We start from the raw sequence: 12093 nt of genomic DNA, 5'->3' as shown, positions 1-12093 counted from the left end.
CTTGATACTAATTTGACTATTAATTAAAATTAATTATATTGGGTGAATAAATTTAATTAGCCCATTTCAGTTAGTTTAATTAAATTATTTTTATAATAGTTAAAACCCAATAAAAATGGGATTTGTTAAACATCGCCCACAAATTACTACATAAAGCCCACAAAATTCACTTGGTTTCCCTAAATTGCCCTTGACCTTAAAAAAAAAAAACTCTCACACTCTCATCACTCACACTCTCATCACTCACACTCTCATTGCTCATCTTCTTTCAACCTCTCTAAAAAAAAAAATTCAAAATAACGGCAATGTCGAGGCGGCAAGGCAAGGAAGTGGCGGCGGCGGCGGAGGGAAGGATGTCCCAACGTGGAAAGGTATATTTTGTTTAAAAAAAAAAAAAAAAGGGGGAAAACCGTCGTGAACGCGGTGGGGCGCCCTGGCTGGACGCCCAGCCGGCGGTGGTGGCGCCAGATGCAGACGCCGCCACCAGTTGGCTGGCGCCTGGGCTGGACGCCACCGCCACGGTTGCGACGCTTAGACTAAACGCCACCGATTACATCATTCCACCCTTCCACGTACGACATGATGATCGCAGGTATCCTTTCCTTGTACGGAAACTGATCAACATCGTTTCTTCCTATTCACCAAATAATTAATTATAGACAGTTAAGAAGACAGGAGTAACACTTTAAAACTATGTGCAATAAAAACAACCAAAACGTACCAGTTCTCAGGGGCATATTCACAGACGATGAAGATTGACTACGACTAGATGACGATGTCCGACCACGAGAACGACCACGACCATGACCACGGATATACTCAAACGCACTCCTGTTCCGCCGTTGTCGACCTCGAGGACGGTCAACTCCTTCGGGTTCCTCATAATCTAAGTTAGACGGGTGGAACATGTCATGAAGCACATGAGTAGCGTCACGAATAATAGAAGGATGGCTGGAGGACACTCGGTCGTACATCGAACGGAACTGCTCCAACTCTTCCTGTTCACGGTCGGCCGTTTGATTGTCTGCATGCTCACCAATAACAAGCGTCCTCCAGAATGAATGGACCTGATCAACATGTAACGACGCCCTTTCTTCTGTAATAACGCGATGAATGGTGCATGCGCAAGGTAATCCATGAGTTACTGAAATAGTACACCCACACCGAGTATACACTTCGTCAGCCAAGTCCCTCACCCTGTTCAGCTCAGTGAGAATCAACCCCAAGCAGTAGTGCGACACACGACCATGGAGAATCTTAAATATAAAATGGCTATACATCGTACCATGTCGTCGTCTGGAGTCCTCTAGAGAGTTCCTGATGTCGTTCTTCTGAGTTTCAATTGACTTGTTCAGTCTAGCGAACAGTGTATCCAAAGCAGCGGTCGATGAATCAATCCAGTCCTTGGTAGCTCTATGAGCACTCTCAACTCTACATGTTGTAGTGTTCCCAAAATGAAGTACCTGGTTTGTCCAATATTTGACAAACTTTTCCCTATGAGGGACCCATTGATGCATCACATAGTCCACCAGTGCCGGACACCACTGGTACGAATCCCTGAAGTTAGCCAATGCTCGCTCATACGCTTCCTCTGTGGTAGCCTGTAGGATCTTCCGCCACTTACCATTCACCAATCTCTCTGCCATTTCCAAATTCTTCCTGAAAAGGTTGTAGGCTTTCACTTTCACGCAGTTGTTGATGTGCCATGTGCACAATAAGTGGTTCGATTCGGGAAACAGCTCTGCTATGGGGGCAAAGAGACCTCCCTCACAGTCGCTGACGATGGCTGCTGGATGAACATTAGGCCCGATGTAGTTTCTCAGCTTCTCCAAAACCCAATAATAACTTGGAGCCGTCTCATCCCTGATGATTGCATGACCAATCAGAAAGTTCTGGTTCGTTGGAGCCATCCCAACCATCTCAACCAGAGGGAACTTGTACTTGTTTGTCTTGTACGTTGAGTCGATCAAAATCACAAATGGCCAAGACTTGATCATATCAGCACAATCAGGATGCACAAGGAAAAGATGAGTCACCTCCGCTGTATCTTCATCAGAATCAAACCAGAACAGGTAACCACGTGATTGTGCCTGGTGTAGCAGCTGCTGTATAGGGTTCCTTCCCTCTGACCGTTCAAACCTGAGTTGCTGTCTGACGTTGTAGATGTGTCTTCGGTTTGGATGGTCTTCTGGAAATTTTTCTAACACAGATGCTAATATTTTAGCAGGCTTCACTTGAGCATCACTCATTTCTTTCACAACTAGTTTCGCAGCAGGACTTAAGCCGCTCAGTTGTCGATGACCCTCTTCATATACTATCATCTCATGGTTGTGATACCCCCATTTAGAGTAACCTATCACTTCCCAACCGTCACGACTTCGTAGTTGTCGAACCTTTACTCTGAACTCACACCCACAACCTTTCCGCTTTGTGTCAAACCGAGTGGCTGTACGAAAATCTCTTTCTTCTCTTTTGCGATAACGGTCACATCTCAAAATGCGATCCATTCTACCATCCCGTTGAGATTTATGAGTTGCTACTACCAAGCAAAATCCAGCTGCAATTGCAACCTGTTTTGCCCAATCAATCGCCTGTTGAGCTTCTTCGAATGGACCATCATGTCCAAATATCTCACTGTAATCATTTCCGTCTCCACCATATTCCTGCATCAATTATATATTACAATAAATACATTTAACGGATAATACATTTAATTTCTATATTTCCACATAATTAACACAAAAAAAAACATAATTATATATAATCAAACTTAATTTTTATAAAAACCCAATTCGAATTTTCAAACAAAATTTAAAAATATACCATTTCGAATTTTCAAATTTAATTTTAAAAAAACCTATTTCGAATTTTCAAATTTAATTTACAAAAAACCCATTTCGAATTTTTTTAAAAAATCATTTTCGATTTTTTATTTTCACAAAAAAATTAAATAAAAAACAACAACAAAATCAAAAAGGAAAAAATAAAAATTAATTATTAAAGGTGGCGTCTGCCAGGGCTGCCACACCCACTGGACTGGCGCCTGGCAGGGCCGCCTCACCCAGTGGAGTGGCGTCTGCCCAGGACGCCAGTCTAGTGGTCTGGGCGTCTGGGCTGGACGCCACTCAGGTGGTCTGGGCGTCTAGCCTGGACGCCACTCTGGTGGTTCTGGCGTCCGGCTTGGACGTCCAGGCTATGGTTTGGGCGTCCATCCTAGGCGCCGTAGCCACTACGACGGTAAACCGTGAATTTTAGCGGTCACTTACCTCGTTTTCCGTCGACGACGACGTACCTCCGGCGTCCCCCGCATCTCCGGCCTGCCATCCGGTCTCCCCCGACGAGCCAATACGGCTCCACATTTTTTACACCGAGATTATCTCAATTTTAGCAAAAGGGCATAATGGTCAAATCATAACATATTTGTGGGCTTTATGTGGTAATTTGTGGGCGATGTTTAGCGTTTCACATAAAAATGGGTTATGATAATCAAGCAGGCCCACCTCCATTGTACATCAAACCCTAACCCTATGAGTCACTCACTGTATAAATAGAGCTCTCTCTAAGAGGGGAGGAAAAACCTAAAAGGGAGAGAAAAAGAGAGAAAAACCTAGAGAGGAAAATAAGTAGATACAAAATTCAAAGAAAGCCTCTCAAATATTTAAAACCTTTTCAAAGAAACCTCTCAAGAACACCAGTTCAACCTCTACATCAAAACCTCGTCGGCCCTCAATCAAGAACTCAAGTCAAAAGTCTACATCAACAACATGTCAAAGGTCTACATCAACATAAGTCAAAGTTCTACATCAAAACCTTTGATCGAGAACAAGCCTCAACGGCCCTCGTTCAAGAATCAAGTCAATCTTTGAATTACGTCAAAGTCAAAGTGAAGATCGAATTGGAGGAGCAAGTTAGAGATTGTACCCATAAATCATCAAATTAATAAAATTAACTTGTTGTTGCATTAGTTTTGAATCTATATAATTTTTCAGATTTAATATTTGTGTTTACAGTTACCAAGGGCATCGTTGGGGAAATCAAGTTTACAGTTTTTTTTTTTTTACAACGGTTTAAATAAATGTAACAATATTATGAACTATGAGCCTTACTAGCTCTTTTGTTATAACGAGTATATATATTAAATTAAAGGACATCTTATGTGCTTGATCTTGCCGGTTTGAGAAACCTACCAATTGCCTTTGAACATGCAATGGCCAATGAGGAATATAACATTCTATTATTGGATCTCTCTTTCCATTGAACTTGGAGAATATATAAGAAGACGAGAAACAAACAAATTAACGAGTTGAAAAGGACATCATCAAAACATTGATTAGTATAGTTGTGGTTTACTTTTTTGAGTTATGAGATGTTTCTTATATCAATAATATGTAGTCCAATTTGATTAGTGTAATTGATGAGCGAAACATTGGTATGATATGATATGAGAGAACCAAGAGTGAGGAGAAAAATAGTAAAATTGTTGAAAGGTTCCAAAAACAGAAATGAAGCTTTTATTTGAATACAGTCGTAAAATTAAAGGAAATTTAATCTTTTATTTAAATACAGAGTGTATTAAATTATAAGTACATAATTTAAATAATAATGAAATACAAAAAAGAGGTACATTTAGTCATGGATACATTGGGAAAGCTACATGTGTTGCACATACTTAATACACTTCATTGATCAACACAATCATGCATTTACCTATTACTTATCTTGACTGAAAATATTAGAGAGATCGGGATTTGAATTTCTAAACTTTCACTCTAAATTTAAGTTATTTAAGTAAAATAAGGTTATTTAAGTTTCTTTTTTTTTTTGAATAGAAATAAGGTTATTTAAGTTAAATATGGAGTAACTTATAAATTTAATAAGGTTCCAAACTAGGCTTAATAGAAGGTGGCATAATGTACCTTTTGTACTAGTGTTTAAATTGGGATGTAAGTATGACATATTTTGTAAGTTTAAATGTAAGTATGACATAATAATAGTTAGGGAAGCTCAATATTAATCCTTTAATAACTTGTTTGTTTAGAGAGATAAAAGAGGTCTGGGTGTCAGCATAAGAGAAGAGATGTGAGAATTCTTTTATTTGTTTAGAGAGAGATAGATTCTTATATACACCAAATGATCGAGGAAAAAGTATTGTAATAATTGCTTTTTTTTTTCCATTTTTTTTACCTACAATTATTGCTTATTTAATTATCAAATGATCAAGCAAAAAATATATCCTTTGATGCACCTTCGAAAGTATTATATAATATCTCCGAATCTTATTATGTGCAACGAAGGAATATTGTATATCTCACAAATAATGCCCCTTTGTTGCACATAATAAGAAACGGATGTATATTAGATTTTAACACCTCATAAAATCCTGAAAATTGTTTTTAACACCCCCATAAAAAAAAAAAATTGATTTTAACACCAGATAAAGTTACAAAAAATGTGTATTACCACCACTTAACGGATTCCGTTTAGGAATTCCGTTAAGTGTGATCACGGTGACACATGTCACCTTTTTATTTGTTTTAAAAAAAATCTTTAAAAAAAAAAAACCTCACAGCCACAACCTCAGCGCCACCACCGCCCTTCCCCCAACCCACCACTGACCTCCCAGAACCTACCACCGGAGACGCCGTCGCACCCCTAAGCCATCTGAACCCTCCCCCTCCCTTTCCCGCAACTGCTTCGCCCCCAAAAACCACAAAATCCAAAACCTTCCTTCCCCAAAACGACCACAGATCCGGCCACATATGGCCGAAATCGATCGATTTTAGGGCTGAGTGTCCGGAATCGTGTTTGTTTTAGGGGATTCGTAGTCGTTTGCGGTTGCGAGTTTGGTGGTTTTTGGGTCGATTGCGGTTGAGGGGGAGGGAAGGGGGCGTTCTGGTGGGTTGAGTGAGGGAGGGGGCGGAGACGCGTTGCCGATGGTGGCTTTGGGGAGGGCGGTGGTGGGTTGGGGGGAGGGCGGTGGTGGGGCTGGGGTAGATTTAGGTTTTTTTATTTATTTTTTATTTTTTAATTTTCTTTTTTTTTTAATTTTTTTTTGGCCAATAATAAAACGACACAGGGCTTTATGGGCTCACTCAACGGATTCCTAAACGGAATCAGTTAAGTGGTGGTAATACCCATTTTTTGGAAATTTGTGTGGTGTTAAATTTTTTTTTTTTTTTATGGAGGTGTTAAAAACCATTTTCGGGTTTTTGTGAGGTGTTAAAATCTAAAAAATCCATATATATATATATATATATAGGAATGAGGATAATAAGGGGGGTGTGGATAAGGATTTAAAAAAAAAATAGTTATTTCTCCAAAATAATAACTAGGGGGGTGGTATAAGGGATCGAGATAAAGACAAAGGATCAAAGACTTTATGACCTTTAATGGAAGGGAAAGAGGAGGATTGGTGGATAGAGGAGAAAATTAATAAAGGTAACAAATAGTTCTCTTATTTCTCAATTCACTTCTCAATTATTACCAAGCAAAAGACAACATAATTTTTTATCCTTATCTTACCTACTAATTTCATACTACGTATCATTCATCTCACCTTCCTATCCTCCTCATCCCTATCTCTCTTACCAAACAACATGTGATATTATTTAAAGCTCAAGATTCAATATGAGCCATATGAATTATTAAAAGCCCAAATTAATTAGTGTAATGAATGTTTGAAACATAACCACTTATCATCTAGTATTTGAACTGAAAGTCAATTGTGTGTCAATACTGTCAATTGAACAAATGGGAATAAAAGATACAATTATAGCTACTCCATTGTGACAGTTTTTATTATATACCGTCGGTTGTACCTTACAACGTCCCAACAATTTATCATATTTGTTTATCTACACAAAATGGCAAAAGTAAACTTGTCTCGCTCATTTCATTTCAACTTTTTTATATTACTTACACAAACAGAACAAAGTTGTCATGTATTACACAATAAAATAAAATTAATCTACTCATTTATGCAAATTGGCAAAATCGACTTGCTAATTTATGCAAAGAAGACATCTATCTTTAATTTACAAGGTACAACCGGTTGTATGGTAAAGAAATATGAGTAACTAATAAATGATACACATAGGCATACAAACGTTCCAAAACGCATATCCCATACATTTTTAACATAATACTTCATTCACACACCAATGCAAGTCTACTATAAACACACCACCATTAAAATCAATAAATCATTTCTATGAGTATCTAAAATGAAGTAGAAGTTCGAATCATAACTTGTACCTCAGTCGAGCGTATACACATTCAAGTGACACATTTCACACGTACTTAACCTATATCACACACCAAAACAAACTCACACCACCATCAAAAACAATACATTTTTTTTTATTAAGACACCCAAGTATATAAAAGAATTTACAATTTCGCCGGTCGCCGAAACTCGAAGAAAAAAAAAATCGAGCGATCGTGGGATCGAGGAGAGTCAAAGTAGATACGCCGTAACCTCAGAGAAGATTACAGTAGCACTCACTACTACACCACTCTCATTCCCCCCTCCTCTCTCTCTCTTCTTCCCCCCAAATTTCCTCACTTTCTCTCTCCTCTCCTCCCCTTCACCTGGGTTTCGGATCCACCCACCATTTTCCCAAATCAATCAATCCAAACCCCCAAAACAATAAGATTCAACCCTTAATTTTCGTGGGGTTTTTCTGAATTCAATTGATTCGAAGTGGGGTGGCAGCCATTGAAGGACCTTCAATAGGAGAGAGAAAATGGAGTCTCTTGGGAATAACAATGGCGGAAGCGGAGGTGGGGTTGGAGGAAAGAGAAAGATTGAAGACCAAGTTGAACTTGCGAAGCAAAAAGCTCAAGCTATCGCTGCTCGCCTTCTCAGCGACGCCGATTCTAAGCGCCCTCGTACTCTTCCAGATTCTTCTTTGACTCCTCCTGACTATTCTTCTCCTTCTTTCACCTCCTCTCATTCTTCGTTTCCTGGTATACTTTCAATTTTCTGCAATTTAGGGTTTCCCCCCATTTTCAGATTCATCGCTCTTCAATTTTTAATTTTCTGATATTGTGTTCTTTAGGTTTGAATTTTGTATTGTACTTGCTTTGCCTGTGAAATTTATTGAGAGTTTTTTGCTAATTTTTTTTTCTGTAAATTATGGTGGATTGATTTAATTAAGCTGCAATTGAAGTTTCAGAATGCAGATTTCAATGGAATTCTTCTCTATTTGATTTTGTTATATGTTCATTGAATTTGTGTTTGATTATGTTCAAAGTATGACCTGGGAATTTGTATGCCATGCAATGAGAATTGTTCCATAACCTTATTTGTATTGGTAATTGATGATTTTTTGTCCCTTTTTCGCATGTTTAAAGTTGTGTTTTTGATTGCTCAACTAGCAACTATTAAGAGGGGTGTTCCTCGGAATTTTAGTTATATTTCTTCCACAATTTTTGGTGCAGTTAATGGTTTTAAAAGAAATGAAATTATTAATTTCGAACTGCAAGTGTCAGTGTTGTTTGATGTTTTTGGAGATGCCTGTTATATTCTTGGCAATTGGGTTATTGCTTGTCATCTTTAGGTGTAGAGCTTTGAAATTATTTATTTATTTTGTGTAGTTGATAAGTAATTTGATTATAGTTGTGTTATACTTGCCTTTGAATTGAACTAATGCCTATAACCCCACATTTTCCGTAGCAGTCCAATAACGAATGTTTTTGCTCTTTGTGCATGATACCAGTGCCGTATACAACTCAAACAAATCAGTACAGTAATGTACCAAGCAGCAAGAAAATCGTTATTCCAAATGGCAAGGTCAGTTTTGTCTAGCAATTGTCTCAAAACGATGTATGCCATATTGCCATTACCTGACCTTACCCTTCTCATGTGTATGCTACTTGCTTTGCTTCTGGTTGCAGGTTGGAGTTATTATTGGAAGAGGAGGAGAAATGATTAAAACTCTTCAACTAGAATCAGGTGCAAGGATCCAGATAACTCGGGATTCAGAATCTGATCCTTCTTCTTTGACAAGGGATGTTGAGTTGATGGGTACCCAGGAGCAGATTAGCAGAGCAGAACAACGAATTAATGAAGTCATTGCTGAGGTGAGAATGATGCCTTAATATGATTATTTTTAATTATGTTTCGTTAAATTTATTATAATCAATACTTTATTGTGGCTAAGCAGACAGATGCAACAAGTTCTGCTCCATCTGGAAACAGAGGTCCTCCTCCCCCACAAGCTGGAGGTGAACAGTTTGTGATGAAAGTTCCCAATGACAAGGTATTTTAAGTTTATAACTGTTTTTTGAAATTTTATGACTTTCTGCTTTGATTTATATGTGAACATCTTTATATTAGGTGGCTTTGGTAATTGGAAAAGGAGGTGAAACCATAAAAACGATGCAAAGCAAATCTGGAGCTCGTATTCAGGTTTGTACATTGTTTGTTTACGAGAATGCTATTTCTTACACTAAACTCGCTTTTGATGTTTTATTAACTGGCAAGTTAGTTTTTGCCTTTTCTTTTTCATTTGATGGTTGGAAATTATGTCAGGTAACACAGTTTGGTGATGTCATGTTTGTTCTGGGTAGAGCCAGTCGGTTCAGTTTCTTTGCAATGCATTGTACATTTGTGACACATTTAGTCTCCTATTGTTTTGGGGGATGGAGTTATCTCAGATTTTGCAGTTTATTATTTTTTTTGCTCTGACTTGAGGCAGTTGGTTCATTTTCTTTGCATCTTATTACATGGTTGTGACACATTCTCACTTTAGTTTTAGATTTTTCTGGTTATTATAATTGCTCTCATTTTCGTGATGTTCTGGGTTTACAGGTTGTCCCGCTTCATCTTCCTCCTGGTGATGCATCAACAGAAAGAAATATATTTATTAATGGAACACCAGAGCAAATTGAGTCTGCCAAAGAGCTGGTTAATGAAGTTATTAGTGGGGTAAGCTGTTATTAACTCTCGTTCCCTAAGCCGTGTATCAATTAGCAAAATTTTCTGTTATTGTTGACTTTTGCATCTTTGTGGTGCTATTTTTACTGGTTGACATGATCACACATTGTGATCAATTGATAACTTGGGAAATAGAAATGGCTGACTGACTTGTTCCAGCCTTCTTGCTTCAATTTACTTGTCATAAATCCCTTCATGTATTCTGTATAGCTGTTAGCATTCTTGTACAACTTTTTAAATTTCCTTGTGTCAATTCCAGAATCGTTCGAAGGTTTTGTCTGGGACTAATACATACCAACAGTCTGGATATCCTCCTAGTGCTGGTTGGGCTGCCCAGGGTCAACCTTCTGCACAGCAGGCTCCTGCATATGGCTATTCACAGCCTGGAGCTTATGCCCCACCTCCTTATTATGGTGGCTATGCTCCGCAGCCCAATGCTTGGGACCAAAATCAAACAGCTGCACCAACTCAGCAGCAGAGTACTGCCTATAGTGCGTATGGACAAGCTCAACCGCCATCTTCAACTCCTCCACATGCGAACTACAACTACAGCCAGATGCCACCAGCTGCAGGATATAGTTATCCAGGGTACCCCCAGCAGCCACCAAGTTACGGAGATGTCTCAGCTCAGACTACATCATCCCAGCCAGATGGGACTGCTACCGTTCAAACTTCTCAACCAGGTTATGGAGCCCCTGATGGTACGACCCAAACTCAACCCCAATCTGCATATGCAACAGGCTACAGTCAACCCCCAGCTGCCCCTGCGAATGGTTACAGTGCTTATCCAAGTTATTCTGGTGCAGCACCTACTCAGCCAGGTTATTATCAGGCAGGTTATCCACAGACAGGTTATGGACAGCAGCAAGAAGGTCAAGTTGCAAGCCAGGCATCATACTCGTATTACGGACAAAGTGGGTACCCTCCATCCCAAGCCCCTGCTCAAGCAGGTTATTATCAGAGTGGTTATCCTCCAGCCGCTGCCCCACCACAAGGGCCACCTCAATCCCAGCCACAAGCAACTAATGGTGCATCCCAAACATCTTATGCAGACGGTGGAGACTCAACTACTGGCTCTGGTGCTGCTGCTACTGAGGAAAGTGAAAATCCCCAAAGCTGACAATTCAGTTGACAGGGGCATGTTGTGTTTGCACCCTTCTATTGTAGTATTTCTGTCTCTTAAAGTTCCTTCTCAGTGAAAGTTTCCTTTTATTGTTACCATTTGCCCGAAAACTGTAGGGGCTCATGATTGACTTGAAGGTGCTCGAATATTTTTTGAGTTAACTTGTTTGAATTTTGTTTATGTTGGCTATGTGATCTTAGATTCTTTCACATATCCTGTGCCTTATTAATGAACAAGAATTGATATTACAGGCTAAGAAATTTCTTTTGGATTATAAAATATTAATAGGCGAAGACTCTTTAGTCTGCTGTTTTCTTCTGTGGAACTTGATACAATAAGTACTTGGTGGAGAATTACTTGGGTTTTGCAACTTTCTATCTATATTTTGCACAAGAAAACCAATTAGCAATTAGTTTTAATTTTTATCATGAGTACTATACAATCAACATTATTTTATGTTATTAGTGCTTTCATTTCATGTTCGCACCAGTGGTCTAGTGGTAGAATAGTACCCTGCCACGGTACAGACCCGGGTTCGATTCCCGGCTGGTGCATTAGTTTTAATATTTTTTAAAAATATGTGAAGTACAAAATCAAAATAAAAAAATTGGTTTTTTTAATCCCCGGAGTTGAAATCTATTTGTCACTTGAACATTTGACAATATTTTTGTTAAATTTAGGGGACCTACGGTGAATAAACAAATTATCAGGATATATAAAAAAAACTCCAATAAAATCTATACACTTAAAAAGATTAATTAATCTAAAAAAATAAATAAAATTACATTAGAGGTTTTTTATTTTTTTTCCTCCTCACGTGTGGCATACTTTATCACTTAGTACTTGATTTGGTAGGTATTTATTCCGACTTTTAGAAGATTCCGAGTAATTGTATTTAAATAATTAAAAGCCTCTTAAGATTACAACAAGGGATCTCACGTCGGGTTCAAACCCCCGATCCCATCACGGAATATTTTTTTTTTTTAAATGCCAATTATGTACACCATAATCTTTAAATAAACTCTCAAGA

At 38.5% G+C, this 12093-nt stretch overlaps 1 protein-coding gene and 1 non-coding gene across 2 annotated transcripts; both read left to right on the top strand.

The window, feature by feature from the left end:
* Window positions 1–7415: 7415 nt before the first annotated feature.
* On the top strand, window positions 7416–11377 carry LOC110704982 (far upstream element-binding protein 1-like). Its single transcript, XM_021882793.1, has 7 exons — window positions 7416–7968; window positions 8721–8794; window positions 8899–9084; window positions 9168–9263; window positions 9341–9412; window positions 9815–9931; window positions 10200–11377. The coding sequence occupies exons 1-7, from the start codon at window positions 7746–7748 to the stop codon at window positions 11058–11060; spliced, it is 1629 nt and encodes a 542-aa protein (XP_021738485.1). The 5' UTR covers window positions 7416–7745; the 3' UTR covers window positions 11061–11377.
* Window positions 11378–11546: 169 nt separating this feature from the next.
* TRNAG-GCC lies at window positions 11547–11617 on the top strand. Its single transcript has one exon. It is a non-coding gene; the product is annotated as a tRNA-Gly (tRNA).
* Window positions 11618–12093: the final 476 nt, after the last annotated feature.

This window comes from Chenopodium quinoa, unplaced genomic scaffold, assembly GCF_001683475.1.
Source record: "Chenopodium quinoa cultivar QQ74 unplaced genomic scaffold, ASM168347v1, whole genome shotgun sequence".
NCBI lineage: Eukaryota > Viridiplantae > Streptophyta > Magnoliopsida > Caryophyllales > Amaranthaceae > Chenopodium > Chenopodium quinoa.
Note: the sequence above shows the minus strand (reverse complement) of the source record. Positions and strands in the feature narration are given on the sequence as shown.